This window comes from Phascolarctos cinereus, unplaced genomic scaffold (genome assembly GCF_003287225.1).
Source record: "Phascolarctos cinereus isolate Bilbo 61053 unplaced genomic scaffold, phaCin_HiC Scaffold_5;HRSCAF=322, whole genome shotgun sequence".
Classification (NCBI taxonomy): domain Eukaryota; kingdom Metazoa; phylum Chordata; class Mammalia; order Diprotodontia; family Phascolarctidae; genus Phascolarctos; species Phascolarctos cinereus.
In genome coordinates this window covers 124,954,817-124,975,455 of record NW_027555958.1, presented here as the reverse complement: position 1 = coordinate 124,975,455, position 20,639 = coordinate 124,954,817, and the positions used below count along the sequence as shown (strand labels likewise).

At 35.5% G+C, this 20,639-nt stretch overlaps 1 protein-coding gene across 1 annotated transcript in view; it reads left to right on the top strand.

The window, feature by feature from the left end:
• Window positions 1-20,639, top strand: part of ENPP3 (ectonucleotide pyrophosphatase/phosphodiesterase 3) — a 119,155-nt gene that overhangs the window by 54,803 nt on the left and 43,713 nt on the right. The window contains 5 exon segments of the mRNA XM_078155130.1: window positions 525-597; window positions 9,015-9,123; window positions 12,724-12,852; window positions 13,445-13,476; window positions 16,973-17,100. Of these exon segments, the coding sequence (XP_078011256.1) occupies window positions 525-597; window positions 9,015-9,123; window positions 12,724-12,852; window positions 13,445-13,476; window positions 16,973-17,100 (471 nt within the window).

Here is a 20,639-nt window from a genome sequence, read left to right as displayed (position 1 = left end):
ATAAATGAGTATCAGAGAACCCTAGGATATAGAATCACTGAATTCAGAGCTTGAAGGGACCTTACAGGTCACCTAGTCCAATCCCTTTATACTATAGATAAGAAAGCCAAGAATTAGAGAAGTTAAGTGACTTAGCCAAAGTCAAATAATTAAATATCAAAACAGAGATGTGACTCCAGGTCCTTCAACTCCAAATCCATGCCTGTTTCCAAATAGGTAATAGTTGAGGAAAGTGATATGTAGCAAAGGGGCAGTGATGTAACATGGTCAGAAACGAATGGACACTGAAACACCGTGGTTGCCATGGCTACTTTTTGACATTTGAGGAGTGGGTCCTGAAGCCCTTTTAAAGGAGCCTCATCCTGATACTCAGATGGATAAAAGGGCATATGCTGACAGAGGCAGGTGTTTACAGGTCCATTTTTCAGGTCTGACTGGCATTCTTCTATGAAACTGCATTAAAAAGAATTTTTCTTAAGTGGATAGTAAGAAAAAATTGTCATGTCTCTTAATTTTATCCCCAGACCAGATTTTTATACCTTATACATAGAAGAGCCAGATTCTGCTGGACATACAGGTGGACCAGTCAGTGGTGAGGTATGTTTATTTATTTTATCTTAAAAATGTTTGATATTGGGTGATAGGCAACATGTTATAGTCAGGAAAATCTAGGTTCAAGCCTGATATGTATTAGCTATGTGACACCTAGTAAGTCACTTTTTATGTCTCAGTGCCAAGATCAACTCTATAAAACTATAAGTTGCTTCGAAAATGTGCCACGTGAGAGGGAGTTTCCTTACCTGGGAGTTCTCTTGTAACTAATGAAGTTACAAGTCTAGTCACCATCCTTGTTGGATTATGTTGCCTATGGGATAATGCAAAAAAAGTAACCTGCAGAACTGTGCAATGTACGTCTGAAAAATAGACATCTATATTAAAATTTCATCAGAGTAAAATGATTAAATCTATTAAAATGATACAAACAATTGGCATTGTTTGCCAGTTTGTCTTAGCATCAGGAAGGTAGTGTGACTGGCCACTATCCACCTTAGTCTTGTTACTTTTGAAATCCAAAGGTGGCTTATGGCAAACTAAGTAGACTGTAATTTCATTGTCTTGTGTCTAGTTTGCAGGTAGAGGCCTCCATGGTCACTGTGGTACTTATATCCTGCTCTTATAGGTAGGACGCATTGTTTGCTCTGTGTGCCAAGTGTTGGTGTGTGTATAATTTATACCTGTTTACACACACACACACACACACACACACACACACACACATCCCCCTATATATATGTTGTCATAAAGTCTTTTCAGTCATGTGCAACTCTTTATTACCCTGTGTGTATGTATGTATGTGTTTATATATACATATACACATATGTATACTCATGCATGTGTATATACATACAATGCACACACACATATAAATAAATGTATAGAAATAAGGATTGTACCTGTTATTTTACTAGTATAGAGAACTCTATGGGGAGGAAACACCTTCTACCAATACAGTTTGTTGCCTTTTGTGCAACTTATAGTCTTAAAAGATATGCCTAAATTTGTTATAAGGAATGTATATGCTTCAAGATTTTAAAAATATAAGTTACTTTATGTAAGTTCACATATATACTGTATCCTCACATGTGTGTATAAAGTATGTACCATATGCATACTGTTTATATAATTTGAATTTTTTTGTATTTCACTCAATATAATAAAGTTATTGGAAAAGGGAAAAAAAAGATATGCCTAGATCACTGGGAGGGTAAGTGCCTTAACTAGGGTCACATAGCCTATACGTTTCAGAGGCAGAATTTGAACCGCATCTTCTTGGCTTTGAGGCTAGGTTTTTTTCACTATGCCATGTTGCCTCTCATTTATATCTGTATCTGTACCTGTACTTATGTTTATATCTATACCTATACCTACATTTCCTATATCTATATCCATATGTAAACATTTGAAAATGAAGATAAACTAAGAGACAATAGCATGATCAATTTGTTAAGCTAGCAGTGACCAATAAATGGGGTTGATATCCTCTCTCAGTGACCAAAGACCTTAAGATAGGGCTCATCTGTCCTTAATAAAGTTTTGGAGAATAGAGAGTTTGGTAAGTGGAGAAGAAAATGCAATTGGTTACAAGGTAGACAGCATCATGGAGGTAGGGACAACATAATTAGCGATTTTAAAGAAAGTGACAATTTATTTTTTAGTCATTTTCAGTTGTGTCCAACTCACCATGATCCCATTGGGATTTTCTTGTCAAAGATATTGGAGTAGTTTGCCATTTCCTTCTTCAGTTTATTTCACAGATGAGGAAACTGAGGCAAACAGGGTTAAATGATTTGCTCAGGGTCACACAGCTAGTAAGTGTCTGAGGCCATATTTGAACCCAGGAAGATGAGTCTTTTGATTCCAGGCCCAGTACTCTATCCACTGTGCCACCTAGCTGCCTTCTCTCTGATAGTTAGGGAATGTTAACTGTTTTATAGTTCCCATTTGAATCTTGCAGACTTGAATTAGCAGACACCTTGGTGCCTAGGGAAATAAGATCCTTCTTACTCATACAAAGACAGGCAAAGACAGACAATGTACCTTTTAGGGATGATAGGAAAAGCTAACAATTTTAAAATTAATCCATCATAAAATCAGTTAAATTCATACAGTAGGAACTAGAGATAATATTAATTTTTATATTTTCACATCATATCTAATCCATACCCATACAATATCCATGTTATTTAAATCTATGTCTATATCATATCTATTCTAATCATAACTTCTCCCCTAATTTTAATGCCTTGAATATTTTCCAGCAAAAAATTTTTTATAATGACTAAAAGTAGAGCTATGCTATTTTTCAGGGAAGAAAACAAAGGGGAAAAGAAATCCTATATCACATTGTATTCAGCAGGTGATGATAGGTGATGAGGGAAAGGACAAGAGGGGGGTAGTATCAGCAGTAAGAAAACCAGTGATGCATGCCTACATGCCAAGTTCTATCTGGTAGAGGGGGGAAAATATGCTCACAAGGTGTCTGGGCAGTATGCTTATGCAGGTGTTTGGAGATGTATGGACCTCTTTTATTACCTCAGCCAGAGTTACTCCTCCTCTCTTAAATCTGGATGATTTACCTTTTTTTTTTTTAAAAAAAATGCACTAAGTCTTTATTGAAGGAGGCAATGTGTACAATGAATAGAGCTTTGGCTTTAGAATAAGAGGAAATAGATTCAAAATATGCCTCTACAACCCCAAGTCAGTTAACTCTTTTTTGCCTCGGTTTTTTCATTTATTAAATGAAGAGATTAGAAAAGATGGTCTTTTCCAGCTGTAGCTCAGTGATGACTTCTGTTTTTACATTATAGTCTTTACTATATACATATAATAATGTACATATGTATACATTAAAATATATTACTACTGACACAAATGAACTTTCCCTTTTAACAAAAAGCAGCTGTTAGTGTGGGGAGGAGTATGTGTGTGTTTGTATGACATGGTCATACCTGTCCTTTAGGAAGATCAGTTTGACAGTTCAGTGGGAAATGAACTGGAGTGGCTGGGAAGACCAACCAGCAAACTATTGTAATAGTCCAAGTATGAGGAGATAAAGACCTATATCAGGGTGTTAGCAGTGTCAGAGGAGAGAAAGGAGGGTATTTGAGGGATGCTATGAAGGTAAAAATTGAAAGGCCTTGGAAACAAATTGGATATGGGGGGAGGTGTTAAGAGAGTTAGGAGTCAAGTGTGATACCTAAGTTTTGAGTCTGACTGACTGAGAGGATAATGTACCCTCAATATTTAATAGAGAAGTTAGGAAGAGGGGAACATTTAAAGGGAAAGATGATGTTCAGTTTTGGACATATTGAGTTTAAGATGTCTAATAAGTTGTTGGAGATGTGAGACTGGGGGTTAGCAGAGAGGTTAGGGCAGAATAGGTAGATTTGAGAAGCATCAGCTTAAAGATGGTAATTGATATAGGGAGAATTCAAGAGGACAGAGTTCTGTGTGTGTGTGTGTGTGTGTATACACACATATCTCTTGTCCACGGACACATACACACACACATACACACACACACATATATTATATGCACATACAGATATGTATACACATAACATAGGTATTTATGTCATTTAAACTATTAGACAATTATAATAAGCCTTTATTCCCTTTCTGATTGATTCATTGAAGTAATTAATAATACATTACCCACAAACATAATGCAGATTTACAATAGAGGCTTATTCCTTAAATGTTATTTAAGAATCTTTCAGTATATGCATCTATGCACAGCAGGAATATGCAAATAAATCAATTAACAAATATTTAAGTGCCTACTGTGTGCCAGACACTTTGCTAGGTACAGGAGATGCAAATACAATGAATGAAACAATCCGTACTCAAAGAAGCTTACCTTCTAATGGGAAAGATGCAACCTATACTTTTAAATCAGGTATTATTTTCCACTCACTTGAGAGAATTACCAAAAAATGTTGGTGCAGTTCCAGTCACAAGAGTAATAAAAGAATGTCTTATTTGTTAACCTATTGTTTTACAAAGAATTACAGGTACATCTCTCCAACTTGCCATTTGTATAAATATAATGATACTTCATTTAATTTGGACTATAGAGAAGAAAAAACTCAGCTAGATTCTTTTTTTTAAAAGAGTGGAGAAGTATGATTTTCTTTTGGGATTTACTTACTGGGGGAAAAAAGCTTATTGCTACTTTTTAAAATATTTGTTTAGCCAGATGTGAGATTTGTTCATCTCTTTCAGTACATTCTGAGTTCTAGTTCTCAGTGTCCCTAGAAAATTCCACTTTCTTATTCTTCTCCACTTTAAAATTGCTTCTAAGTTTCAGACCATTCTGTCCACAGTGTTTGCACTCACTCAGAAGTTGAACAAATATCTTAATTCTTTCAATTGACAAATTTAGAACATCTGATAAATGCAGACCGTTCTGGATGACAGTCTTAAGTTTTGTAGAGTCATACTATATTTAACCATGTAATATTATACGAGGTTCTGGGAAACTTGTATGACATTTTGCAGTATGGATACATTCTAGGAACACACCTTAGAGGGTCACATTAGAGAGTTTCCTATGTAGGAAACAGGTATGACCAGGAAACATGTATAACATGGATAGCTTGGTCAGTCCATGCCTCTGCTGCTCACTTTCTGCACAGATAGACTAATGTCTTAGGATGTCATTGAACAAGCTCTGCTGAAGAGAGGTACTTGGATGCTCTGCTGTGTCTGTTTTCTGCTCTATCTTTGGCATCTCCATTGATGGTATTTTTTTTTGGTTGACTGCTCCTTGCTGCCCACTGGAGTCTGCTCAACTACTATTTTCTATTGTCAATTGACATATCTGAACAATTTTCAGGGGGCAGCTTTGTTAGACTGATCTCTGCTGCTTTCTACAGGCATCTCCACTGCTCTCTGCTACTTTCTTTTGCTCTCTGCTGCCATCTATTATTCTACAACTAATATCTAGCCTCTTTTCCCTTGGAGGGCTGGGAATAGGCATTCATTAGATTATAGCTCCAAGAGCTCCTTAATTCTTTTCTCATTTCAGACCTTGGCTAGTCCCACAAAACCAGCTAGCCACAGAAGTTTTTAGTCAATTAACAAGTTGTTTTTTTTTTTTTAGTGCCTATTATGTCCCAGGCATAGTGACTAGGGATACAAAAAAAAAAAAAGAAACAGAACTTTGCTTTTAAGCAGGTTAAATTCTATTAGTAGGTATGTACCTATATTAGTATATAGAAATAAATATGTAGAGCATAAACAGAAGATAGATGACGAGAGAGGATACAAACAGTTGGTGGGAGATGGATCAGGAAAGGCTTCATGCACAAATTGGTGTTTAAGCTGAGTCTTTGAAGAAAGTAAAGGATTCCATGAGATGAAAATGAGAAAGGAGTACATTCCAGGAATGGGCAATAGTTAGTGAAAAAGTACAGAGATGGGAGATAGAGTGCTACATGTGAGAACAACTGAAAGACCAGTTTGGCTAGACCATAGAGAGTGGGATGAGATGTATATTGAGCCTGGAAAGATACATTGGAGCCAGTTTGTGAAAGGGTTTAAAACTTGCAATGAAGAATTCATATTTAACTTGGAGGCAGTAGGAAGTCATTAGAATTTAGGGACTTCAATGAACATTCCATCCCAACCCATACACAAAAGGAATCCCAGGTATAATGTTGTCAACAAACGGCTATATAGGTTCTACTTGATAACTCTGAAAGAGGAGGAACCCACCACCTTTCCAGGCAACCCATTCAACTTTTGGATATCTCTAATTCTTAGCAAATTTCTCTTAACATCATACCTAGATTTGCCTTCATGCAACTTGCACATGTTGATCCTGGTTCTAGTACCAAACTAATCTATCAATCAATAGACATTTATTAAGTACCTACTATGTGGAAGGTACTATACTAAGCTCTGGGGATACTAAAAGAGGCAAAAGACAGTCCCTGCCCTCAAGAAGCTTACAATCTAATAGAATAAATCTAATTCCTCTTCTACATTTCAAGGCCAGAGACTTGACCTCGGCTTTTAAAGAATCTATGGCATTTGGAAAGGTAGAAGGGACTGGGGGTTGCACTATAGATTTGGTAGACTTATTAGCTTTTTAATAATATGCTTGTAATTCTATCACTTTGTTCTAGTGACTCTCATAGTTAATGGAAAATTGGGTGCATGATATTTTGAGCTTGAAGGATGTAACTGTAAATAATGTACCATATACTTTTGGTCACATAAACCACTATTCATTATTGACAAATAAACTAATGTCATTTTGATGGCATGAGATGTAGCGCTCATTTCACGCAAGACACTCCCAATAACAAAATATTCACTTGGTTGTAAGAACAGCATAGAGAGCAGAACAGTTTCCATTACCACTACAGAACTAAATGTGTACCAGATTTTCTCCCTTACACAGCAATTCTTGTTAGAACAAGAACTAGTCAAGTCTGGAATGTGTCTTGTCTTTTTGAAAGATAATATTGTGAGAAGGTTGCTTAAATTTCAACCTAATGAGAGGAGTCAAATCCAAAAACAATGAATGGTGAAAATAGCCATAATCCAAAACCCAGAAATAATAATGATAATGACAACACTAACATAATGCTCATCATTTTTGCAGAATGCTTTGCATGCATTACCTCGTTTCATCCTCATAACAGACCTGTGAAATAGTTTTATTATCCTTGTTCACAAAATCTTATTTTTCTTTCTATTTTTTATCACCTTCTTTTCCAAATATATTCCTCCCCTCTCCCTTAGGTAGTTTTCCACAGTATAGAGCTGGTATAAGGCTAATTTGAACCATTCGTTTAACAAAATTTTAAAAATATTTAAAGAGGAAAAAGTTTCATAAAATCTCTTAACACGTTCATCTTACCTGACACTATATTCCACATCCACCACCTCTGCAAAGAAAAGAGCACATTTTCTTATCTCTTCTCTGTGGACCATCTTGGTTAATTGTTGTTGCGCAATCATTAGTTGTGTTCCACTCTTTGTGATCCAATGGAACACACTGTCCATGGGATTTTCTTGAGAAGGATACTGGAGTGGTTTGCTATTTCCTTCTCCAATCTTGGTAATTATGTATTCCCACTTTACAGATGAGGAAACTGAAGCTCAGAGAGAGCAAATGCTTTAGCCAGGCTTACAAATCTGGTATATGGTGGAACTGTGAACTCAAACCTAGGCGTTCTTGACCCCTAATTCATCTCTATGTACTACAACACTACAAAGGTGTTCAGAAAGGACTATTGGTCATTTTTTCACTCATAGCCTTATATGAAAGAGGAACTTAACTGTCAATAGTATTGTTTTTAACATGAATGGTGATGCTGATGTTCCCACCAGTGACCTTTTTGTTTTTCTGGCATGCTTTTGAATAGTCTCTTTTCTTTCCATGAGCTTTCTCTCTTGCCAGCTGTATAAAAGACAAAACAGGAAAGAAAGAGTAAGCTCATATAGGTGGGATTTAAAAAAAAATCTCAGATACACCATGCAAACATTAAAGAATTTTTTTTATCTCTATTCTCACCATTCAGTTCATATACAACTTCTTTACTCAAGATCTCTCTCTACTTTTTCTCTTTAGGTAATCTAACTATTAGCAGACATTTGTGACCTGATGTATTGAAATGATCTCTCATTTTTAAAAATCCATTCTGTCTTTTAATTCTGCCCCCCATTTGAAAAATATAACAGAAGCTTATTTGATATTAGCTTCACTTTTTTTTTGAGGCAATTATGGTTAAGTGACTTGCCCACGGTCACACAGCTAGTGTCAAGTGTCTGAGGCCAGGTTTGAACTCAGGTCCTCCTGACTCCAGGGCTAGTGCTCTATCCACTGTACCACCTAGCTGCCTTAGCTAATTACTTTTAATGAAAAATAAAATAGAGACCCAATTTTGTTTTATAGAAACTTTAATGACATGGATACTACATACTAAGGACATAATTAGCATGGAGCAAATTGGGCTTGCTCCAGGGTACCCACATCTGAATGGATGGTCTTCCTTCATAGGAGAGTATCCTTCATTCTTGGAGCAACCACAGCTTCTGTGTCTCATTTTATAATATTCACTTGGCCAGAGCTGCCCCATGGTACAATGACCTTCAAGTCTGTTATCTCCAGGGTTTCACCATCAAATCACCCCTTTCCCAACTTCACCTTTCCTCTAAACCTAGATATACTTTCAAACTCAGCTATACTTGTAGGACAAAGCTTAGACTGTCTAGTGCAACTGTGTTTTTAATCTCAGATTCTCCACTAGGATTCTACCTCAACTGCTTTTACTATGATTAAAAACTTGCTGGTCAGCTAGGCATTTAAAAAGCAAATAGCTTTCTGAGATAAATAAGAGGATGGAAATGTGTTTATTACCTACCTTGAACAAGTGATTATTTGTTTATATGAGATATAATTTGTAGAAGAAAATGCTAACATCCTCTTTGTTGTCCAGGTAATTATGGCCTTAGAGCAAGCAGATAAGGCTTTTGGAATGTTAATGGAGGGACTAAAACAAAGAAACTTACACAACTGCGTCAATATCATTCTTCTGGCTGATCACGGTAAGCTTTCTTGCATCAGTTTATTCATTTAGGGTTTCCTTTTTCAGCTCTTTACCTGAGCGCATGATAACTACAAAGTAACCCTAGAATGAGAATCAGCCAAATGAATTAACATACATTTATTCGGTAGGTGCCAAGATCTGTTCTAGGCCTTGGTAACATAAATTCAGCAATGTTATTGATTGGATAGAGAACTGGAAAAATGATTAGATTTGATTCCTAATTCCTAATTTTAAATTGTCAACAATACTAATTATAGCTTACTTTTATATTGTGCTTTTTCAATATTATTTCTTCTAATTCTCATTATTAACAAGGATCATAGGCATGATTTTCCTTTTTCTTTTCTTTTTTTTTTTTTTGGTGAGGCAATTGAGGTTAAGTGACTTGCCCAGGATCACACAGCTAGTAAATGTCAAGTGTCTGGTCTGAGGCTGGATTTGGACTCAGGTCCTCTTGACTCCAGGCCCTGTGCTGTATCCCCTGTGCCACCTAACTGCCCTGGTTTCCTCAACTTTAAGTTGAAGAATTTGGACTATATGACCCCTTTAGGCCCTTCCTGTTTTATATTAATGCTATACTGACTCCAAGTCTGGCAATCTTTTCAATTCACCTTATTGCCTTTCATCTAGTTCATTCCTCATTTCTATAGGTGATTTGCCCAGGGTCACACAGGTTACAGGGTTCAAAATCAGGTCCTCTGATTCCCAGTCCCAGGTTCTTTTTACCTAATGGCATTGCTTCAGTATAGCATTGAAGACAGTGTCTGGCAAATACTAAGTGCTCAATTTTGATAAGATAGACATTTCTATTAAAAATAGACCTTTCCTTAACAACACACACAGACTCATGTTTTGCCACATCACAATTGCTGTTATTATTTTGCTTTACATGTAAAGAAAGAGCTTAATTGTGGCTACAACATCCTTCTGATCTGAAGTACAGTAATACCATACATACTAAGCCATGAGTTTTTCTGTGTGGAGGTTTAGGGCTCATTTCTGTTAACCTTTGTAATAAATGGAACAGAACTGTATTTGGCTATTTTTACTTTTCCTCATTCAGAATACATTAGCATTCATTTAGTGAAATTTGTAGAACTTTTTTCATGCTGGAGAGTTACAGGTCAGAAAACCAAAGAAGAATTTGGCATCCTCAGTGGGAACATTCTAAAATGTCTCATGTGAACCTTATGAGTTGGTGTATTTAAGAATCAAGCTGAAGAAAAGCATTCTGAAAATGAAGATTAAAGCTTTAGTTTTACCTCTAGTGAGTTTTCTCTTTCTTTGAATTATTCAAATTATCTCTTTATCTTGACTGAGTAAGCTATGATCTGTTCACCCTCTGTTTCTTTTTCCTGTCATTATAAAATACCTAACTCTCTTTATATTTTTCTCCTGTTCCCTAATTCTTGTGACACACTTGCCTTCACCATCTGAGAATTATAGGGTGTTACAGGTTGTTGATAAAACTTCTTCTCAGATTTTACTAACACAATGATTTTTTAAAAACTTGATATTCTATTCCATGCAACATATATATATTGATGTTATCTTCTCCAATCCTTTCTGTCCCTCTCTATTCCTTCATCAGTGTTTTTTTTAACCATTCTGTTTGCTAATATGCATAGCTCTGTGTATATATTTTACCTGTTTGAGTGCTTGTATATAAGCTTCCCATTAGCTGGAGATTTTATACATTCATATACACATACATACTTGCATACATACATAGATTATATATCTATATGTTAGCACTGATATTACTTTTTTCAAAGGGAATTAAATAGTTTGGATTCATAAGGTGTCACCTTTTGCTGGAGAGTGGGCCCAACTGCTATTTGTTTTGTAAGTTTATGCAGAGATCAGACAGGTAATTTCTTCCATGTTTCTCTAATATGTTCCTGATATGACCTTATATAGCTAGGCCATGTATCTATTCAGAGCCTATCTTGGCATAGGGTGTGAGGTATTGGTCTAAATTTAATTTCTTCTATGTTACTGTCCAATTTTCTGAGAAGTTTTTGTAAAACAGTGAGGCTATATCCCAATAGCAAGGATCTTTCTATTTATCAAACACTTGGCTATTAGGTTCATTTGCTTCTGTATGTTATATATCTAATTTGGTCTATTGATCAGCCTCTCTATTTCTGTACCAAATTTTTTGGAGAATTGCTATTTTCTATTATAGTTTGTGATTTGGTACTTCTAGGCCCCCTTCATTGACACTTGTTTCATGATTTTCTCTGAGATTCTTAACTTTTTTTTGCCTCCATATGAATTTTGTTATTATTTGTTATATTTCTACAAAATAATTGATTGGTATGGTATTGAATTAAATAAATTAAGCAGTATTGTCATTTTTGTTATATTGACACATCTTACCCATGAGTCATTACTATTTCTCCAATTACCTAGGTTTGTCTTTATTTTTGTAAAGTGTTTTCTGGTTATATTTATGTAGTTCTTGGTTGGTAGACTCAAAATTACTTTAAATGGAATTTCTTTTTCTGTCTCTTCCTGCCGATTTTTATTGGTACTATGTAGAAATGCTTAATAATTCATGTGGATTTATGTTATATTCTACAGTTTTGTTGGCTATTGTTTCAATTCATTTTTTAGTTTTAGATTCTCTAGGCTTCTTTAGATACACCATCATATCATCTGCAAAATGTGAGAATTTTGTTTCTTTTACATACATATATGCTTCCTTAGTTTCTTTTTTTGTCTTATTGCCATATCCAGAATTTCTAGTTGTAAGTAGAATATAGGTGGTAATAAATGACATCCTGGTTTTGCCCCTGATTTCATTGGAAAGGATTCTAGTTATCCCCATTGCATAAAATATTAGAGCTTAGTTTTAGATATATACTAGTTGTCATATTAAAGAAAGGTCCACTTTTAGTAGAAATAGGCGTCTTCTCAAAATTAAGTACTTAGTATTTGCCAAATATTGTCCTAAATTCTTGCGATAAAAGAATAAAACAAAACAGTCCCTGCCCCCCCCACATTTATTTTCTCTCCCTTCTTCTCTCTTACCATTGGAAAAAAAAAAGAGAAGCTTTCCAAAGTTGTTTGTCTTCATAATGTTGTTATTATATAATTTTTCTGGTTTTGCTTACTACGTTCTGCATCAGTTCTTTGAAACAATGTCTTTCATCATTCTTATAGTGCGGTAGTATGCTATTAACTTATATACCATAATTTGTTCAATTGATCCTCTAGTGATGGACACCCCTTTAGCTTCCAGTTCTTTGCCACTACAAAAAGAGTTGCGATAAATATTTTTGTATATATGAATTCTTTTCCTTTTTCTTTGATCTCTCTGGAGTATAGGCTTGTGTCAAAAGGTATGTACATTTTAGTGACTTTTGGGGATACCATTCTAAAATACTTTTCAGAATGAGTGAACTGGTTCATAAAAGGGCTTACATTCTCCTAGGGGAAATTTTATACACACACACACACACATATATACATATACATATAGATACATATATATGAATAAGTAAATGTAACATACATGCAAGATAATTACAGACATGATTAACATTGTTAAATTTAATAGGAACTTGGCTAAATTCTATGTATTTTTTTTCAGGGATGGACCGGACATACTGTGATAAGTTGGAATATATGATTGATTACTTTCCAGAAATAAGCTTTTACATGTATGAAGGGCCTGCCCCTCGCATCCGGTCTCGCAATATCCCAAATGACTATTTTACTTGTAAGTATGGACCAGTTTATGTAGATGACCTTGGGAGCCAGGAGGCATAGATAAGCAGAATCAAATTTTTGGAGAGTAACTGATAGATCATCTGTCTCATCTCCTATACATTTCAGGAATTGTCAGTTTCTTGAAGGCAGGAACCATTTTGTTTTTGACTTTGTCTCCTCTGTACTTAGCACTGTTCCCAGCACAGAGTAGAAGCTCATTTCTTCTTTTATTTTACCCTATCTTTTAACTCTGTTGGAAGTAAAACTAAAGTATGTGCTTGTTAAATTGAAAGGAATGGAATTTTGAAGGAGGGTCACACAAATTCAAATGAGAATCTCCTATTCTTATGAACTTCTAAAGGAAGATATTCTATAACCTTTCATGTTAATATAAGACCCCATTGTTAAATAAAAATTTACCCTACACCATGCCAAGACCCTTAAGAGTTTTTGAATTAAAAATTAACCCTAAAATTTGAGTTCATTTTTATGAGACATAATCTTATCAATGAATATATGACTGAAACCCCTATTTGAATATTTCTTATTTTTAATAATTAGCAATTAAAAAATAATAATTTTTTTTTCTCCTCTTTCAACAGTTGATTCTCAAGGAATTGTTGGAAACCTCAGCGTAAGTACTAATTATTTTATTGGGTTTATTCTCTTTCTCTCTTTTTTTTTTACTTGGTGCCTGAATTGCTGGCAACTTACTCTCTATATATTCCTAAGTCAGAACCTCTCACCATTTCTTTCATTTTCTCTACCAATATTCTTCTGCACACATTTGAAACTTTATAACCTAGTAGCTTTCATCCTAGACAGTACTTAAGTTTGGTAGTAAGAAAGTAGGAAGAAAAAGTTTTATGCAAAGGTGGCACCTTTGCCACCATTGGTGACTTCTTCCTACTTGGCTACTGAGGTCTCCAGTTTGTGCCCTTCAAGAAAGAATTTCTAGTATATTAATCTTCAATCATCGTTATTTCTTAAGTTCTTCAAAGTAAAACAAAAAGGGCCACCTATTTCAGTCCTCCTTAGCTCAATGAAAACAGGATGTGAGAGAGTCTTGTAGACCCCTGTACAGTTCAGAAAAATCACTTTATACCATTTGTTTACTGTACTTGATTAACATACTTTGATTTGAAACCAGAATGAAAAAGCGTTGTAGGGATAGTATTTCAAATATATTTTTAAAAATTTTACTGCCAATTTGATAAAGCATTAGCCTTTGTGGAAGAGTTTATTGAGGGTTGGAAATGATTCATTTTCTATACAATTGACCTAAAATTCTTAAGAGATGTTGAGTATGAAATACTGATAAGTAATTACAGCCCTTGCTGGTGAAATGTATATATGCAGCATGTTCTGTTTGAGTTGTTAAAGCACTTCTACAGTTTATATCAGATTTAGAAATATAATAGTTTTATCCCACCATCCAATATCTATTCTCTCCACCCCAAATTCTTCTTTTTAGTTTTTTTTTTTTAAGTTGACTTTAGGCTCCAGTCCCTTGATACTGCATTTGGCGTGGGTGAGGGTTGTGGAGCAGAAAGAGAAATTGCTAAAGCTGGTCAAATACTCCTAGTCCTAGAGAGGGATTTTTAAAAATGTGGTAGGATCAGCTGGGGTGGCCTATCTAGATGCTACTGTCAAGGTTTAGGGCTGGCTTCAGAAACTCTAGAAGATATGGGATTCCCCTCCACTCTAACCCAGCACCCACACATACATAGTATTTCAATACTAGCTACGCAGGTTTTTGGAACTCAGACCTTCAAATGGGGGTAGTTAGGTGGTACATTGGATATAGTGCATGGAGTCAGGAAGACCTGAGTTTAAATTCAGCCTCAGATATTTTTTAGTGTGACCCTGGGCATGTTACTTAACTGTTTGCCTCAGTTTCCTCAATTGTAAAATGGGGATAATAATAGCACCTATCCAGGGTTGTTGTGAGGATCAAATTAGATAATAATTGTAAAGTGCTCAGTACAGTGCCTGGTATGTAGTAGATACTATATAAATTCCAGCTGTTATTGTTATTGTTATTATTAGTAGTAATGGTAGCAGCAGTGGATTTGGCAGCTAGGTGGCACAGTGAATAGTATGCCAAGCCGAGAGTTGAATAGACCTGAGTTCCAATCAGGCTTCAGACACTTAACTAGCTGTATGACTCTGGGCAATTGACTTAATCTTCAGTTTCTTCATCTGTAAAATGATCTGGAGAAGAAAATGGCAAACTACTCTTTTTTTTTTTTGCCAAGAAAACCCTAAATGGGATCATGATGAGTTTGATATAACGACAACAAGAAGAAGTAGTAGTGGTGGTAATAGTAGTGGTGGTGGTGGTGGTGGTGGTGGTGGTGGTGATGGTGGTTGTGGTGGTTGTAGTAGTGGTGGTGGTGGTCGTCGTAGTAGTAGAGGATAGGTGGCACAATGGGTAGTGCTCTGGTTCTGGACTCAGGAAGATCTGAGTTCAAATCTGGCCTCAGATACTTACTGAGTTGTGTGACCCTGGACAAATTATTTAACTATGATTTGCCTCAGTTTCTTCATTTGTAAAATGGGGGTAATAACAGTAACAACCTTCCAAGGTTGTCGTGAGAATAAAATGAGGTAATACTTGTAAAGTGCTTTGCAAACCTTAAAGTGCTATATAAATTCTAATTATCATTAAAATAGACATTTATTGCTAGAGTAGATCAGCTCTATGATAAACCTAGTAGGGTCTAACTGAAAGGCTATAGTAGATCTGGGTTTTCCTTATCTACCTCAATTAAACACAACTCTGTCTTTAGCCACATGGCTTCTTGGAATAGTTGTGGCCACAGGAATTTCAGTTTTCCTAGTTCTGAGACTTTTGATCTATCCTTAGACCATCTCTGTGGGCCTAAAGGGGGAAAAGAGACCACTGTAAACCACAAGCACACTTCTCTCCATCTCCTTTTCTTTGTAGACTTTTGTAGTGAATGGGAGACCGTTTTTGTAATATAAGTGAATATATGAAGACTGTGTCTTTGTGTACATTTATACACATACACAATTTTGACACCTATCAGCTTTTCTTAATAAAAAAGGTAGGGTTGAATTAAAGAATGAATGAGAAATTCAATTCAAAAGGAAATCAAATATAAACTATTATCTAGCAAAAACAAATTTAGTATATTCTTTTTGTCCATGTACTAGTTGTAAAGGACTTGTATTTAATGTTTGAGAAAATAGGTTGCCAGGTGCAAAAACTTTTTTCTAACACCAAGAATAATCTGTCAAAATGTTAATAACATATTTAATAATAATAGCTCACCTATCTATCTCTATATCTTATGTCCGGAAACCTATTTTCTCAAACATTAAGTAAAAAGGAAATTACATATTACTAGACAATAAATGTCTACTAAGAGATTGTATCCACAGGTATATAGATATATAAATTGATAAATAAGATCCTTGAGGGAAGGGACTGTTTTGTTTTGTTTTGTCTTTGGATTCCAAGGGTCTCTCATAGTGCCCATCACATAGTAGGACCTTAGTAAGTACGTGCAGAATTGCAAAATAACCTATATTATCTTGTTTGGTCTTCAGAATAGCCCTCTACCATGCAACCTGAGAATGGCTTGTTATATTTTGTTACGTGAGACTATGTTACCTTCATTAAAAGATGTACAAGAACATATTTGCAAGAAACAAGAAATGTCTATGTGCTATGGGTTTCAGGAGGAAATGTGATTTTACAAACATTTATTTATCATATGCTAAAACAAACATCAACAAATATGGACATTTTATTGGTACTCTTTTTCTTTCATGAGTGTTTCCCTTCACTTCTTCTAAGACTTCCTCTGCCCTAAACAAAACGTAATGAAAGCTTCCCACTGCTCCCATGTCACAAAATAAGTATGGACATGCAAAATAAATTCACAAGTTGGTTATGTCCAGAACATCTGTCTCTTTCTGCACCTCTGATCCATCATTTCTCTGCTAAACAATGAGATACATGGTTCATCAAAAGTGTTCTGGGGTCCCAGTTGTTCAATGCATTGATCATAGTTCTTAGGCTGTTTTTAGTTGTTTTCATTTATAATTTTGTAGTCATTGTATAAATTGTTTTCATGAGGAAATCTTTACCTGTTTTTCAGTGTAGAAAAGCAGATCAACATTTTAAGCCCTACCTGTCTCCTGACTTGCCCAAACGACTACATTATGCTAAAAATGTTAGAATTGACAAAGCTCTCCTTCTTGTTGATCAGCAGTGGCTGGCTGTAAGGTTTGTATGGTCATTTACCTATTTCCTAAAACACTAAGATCTCATGTTTTCCATCATTTGCTGTTGTGCGCATGCGATTTGAGAGTGAGTGGCTGGAATGAGTATCTTTGACGTTATATAAAACATGGTCCTACGTTTTGTTCTGCACTTTCATATTGCACTCATGTTTATTAGTTTAGTGATATCATAGATTCCTAGATTTAGATCTGGTAGGATCTCTGGAGATTATTTATCCAATTCCCTCATTTTATAGACGAGGAACCTTGAGATTTAAGTGATTTGTCTAAGGTCACATAGATGATTAGCAGATCTAGCATTCTAATCCAGGTTCTCTGACTCCATATTTATGTCTTTCTTACTTTATTAAAACCAAGTTTGTTATTTTTAGGATACAGATGAAGGTATCCTGGGAGATTTCTATGTAATATTTATATATATGTATAAGTGGGACATGAGCTTAAGCAACCGCCATTGTCCCATCAGACAGAAGAACATTGACCTTTTAGTCATGCTACAGAATTTTTAAGTACAGCCCTATGTGAAAACTGAAAATCAAATTAGATTTATTTTTCTCAAGATTTTTTCATACTTGTGAAGAGAGAGAAAGGAGATAGAGAACTTTGATGGTTATAGGGGAAATAAAAAATTTTTTGGACCTTATTTATTCTCTTATCAGATATGAGGCAGCATAATATAATGGAGAGAGCCAGCTTTGCAATCAGGAAAACCTGGCCTCTTGACATGGTGCCTATGTGACTCTGGGAAAGTTGCTTAATATTTCAGTGCTACATTTGTAGGGAAGTTCCCTATACCAATGAAATCACAGTCTCATTCATAATTCCAGGTATGTTTATTTCTAAAGCATCATACCTGGCACATGGCCGGCACTTAATAAATACTTCCTGACTTGACTTGTAGACTTCTAAAGAGGATTGGTAGAATTCTTTTTCACATTGTTGAAGATGAGCTTGAGAATGTAACAATAATAATAATAATAGCTAATAGCATTTACATAGTGCCTTTACATATGTTATATCATTTGATCCTCACAACAACCTAGTGAGATAGCTATTATTATCACCTATTATTATCATTTTAGATATACAGAGACAGACTAAGAAGCTAAAAGGATTTGCTAATCACATTGCCAGATAGTAAAGCACCCTAAAACAGTATTTGAATTTGAGTTTTCTTTATTCCAAGTCTAGCATCCTATCCATTGTTCCATAATAGAAGAGCTAGACTTTTGTAAATTATGCTTGACTTTGATAAAGAAAGTCTTTAATAGAGAAAAGGAAGGTGAAAAGGAAGAAAACATGAAATAGAATAAGGGATAGCAGAGTTCAGATTTTTGTTAAAGAGCCATAGATATTAGGAAAGCCTTGGTTACTACAACACACCCAGAAACATCTTCCTATTAGCAGGCAGATGTGTCTTGATCACTGGTCACAAAATTCTGGTCTTAAGATGTCACCCTGGTGGAAAACTTGAACTATCCCCAAAATGGCCACAAGGTGGCACTGTTTCTTCTACTTCAGGTAAAAGTTTGCCAGGTCACTTTATAGATTGACAAAAGTAGAAGAAAAGTTTTCTATCTGGTTGAGGGGGTGGGCAGGTAGGGAAATGACCAGATTTTATCTCTGGTTTATGGTAGCTATGTCTTCTGTGAGACTGTAAACGACCTAATACCTTGATCTATTAACCATTAATATTGTGAGTAAAACATATCAGGTCCCAAAACATTGACTTTAAAAAACCAAAACAAAACAATTTATTACAATGATAAAAAATAAATAAACAAATAAAAAACCATCCAAATATAGAGGACAAAGTGACAATAAATTGGAGTACTTTATTTTGTATCTGTGGATGTCCACTGAAGTTAATGTTGGTCATGTGAGTGGCCAGGACATGAGGATCTGGGAGGTATCTGAGATACGACAGAGGAAAGAAATATAATATTTTCAAATATGAGAACTAGAATGAATATAAGAATAACACATTCAAATTAGAGTACTGTCAGAAATACCAAAGCTCAGCATGAGCTAAAGATGGAATTGGATGCTAAGGGCAACAGGCTTTTTTTTTTTTAAACTGTGATGGGAATAAAGAAAATATCAAAAAAGAGAGGTTCACTGGGGGGAATATGGGATAATGGGTACAGATGGCAAAGAGGTGGAAGAGCTGCTGAAACGGGTTTTGCTTCTACCAAGGAAGATAAGTTTCAATAAGTTATATAGAATAATTATGGTTAAAAAGGAATTGTCATTCAAAGATAAATGAAGAAATGACAAGAAAACACTTGGATATTCTTCCTTAGTTTATACCACTGAACCTGAATGAACTCTATTCCAGTGTATTGAAAGAACTGCCAAATGTAATTCTTGCCCTAACAAGATTATATTGACAATTGTGTAGCAGAAGATTGACCAAAGAAGAGATTGGAAATGGGGAGACCAATTAAGAGGTTATTACTATCTCACATAAGAGATGAGTAGGGCTTGAACTAGGCTGACAATCATGTGAGTGGAAAGAATGGGATAAAAGAAAGAGAGATGTTAAATGATTTGGTACGGCATATGAAAGAGAAGAGTCAAAGCTTACTCTAAGATTCTGAACCTGAGTGACCATAAAGGTGCTAATACCTTAAAAGGGGAGGCTGCCCTGGGCGGGGAAAAAATTGTACTCTGTGACAAGAATCACAGTTACCCCTCTTGGGACAGGAGAAGGGTGTCTAAGACCAATGCTGGGGCAGCCCTTGATTTTCCACCTTGGGGTAAACCTCTGGTGGACTTTTCCAAGTCATGGCTCTGACTAGGTGGCTAAGAGGATTGTGATGCTCCTTGTAGAAAGAGGGAAGTTGGAGGAGGGGCAGGTTTAACATGAAGGAAAAATGAGTTCTATTTTTGGGCACACTGATAATGAATTGCAAGGGTCTGAGGAGTCAGTAGGTGCTGAGGAGGTTAAGACAGTAAGTACAGGTTGACCCTTTCTAGAAATTTGTCAAGAAAAGATAGAAGATAAATATATAGAATGATAACTTGAGGGAATGACAGTCAGGTGAAAGGTTTCTTTTTGTTTTCTGTTTTAGCTAGGAGAGACCTAGGCATACGTGTAGGCAATAGAGATGGAGTTGGTAGGTACAGCTAAAAAGAAGACGAGAAGATAAGATCAAAGCAAGGTGGTGCTAAAGCCAGTTCAAACTAACTCAGAGCTGATTGTTACATTTTTTAGCGTAAGCATTTGCACCTCAGAAATCGGCAAATGCTATAAATTGGGGCTTGGTTTGTTGTTGTTTGAGACTTAAGAAGGTGATTAATAAAATGTTAATAATACAAATTAAACTTAAAAGTGTGCTGTGTGTGCATTTTTTTTTTCTGGAGAGGTAGTTGTTTTACCAGCACACCCTTGGATCAGGAATTAAGTAGAAGGGTTGACCTTGGCTAAAAGAAAGTTCACCTCTTCCTCAATGACTGGAACTAAGGTGGAGAGGAAGGGTAGTGAGACAAAGGGGTTTTGAGATGTAAATAGGGAGAGAA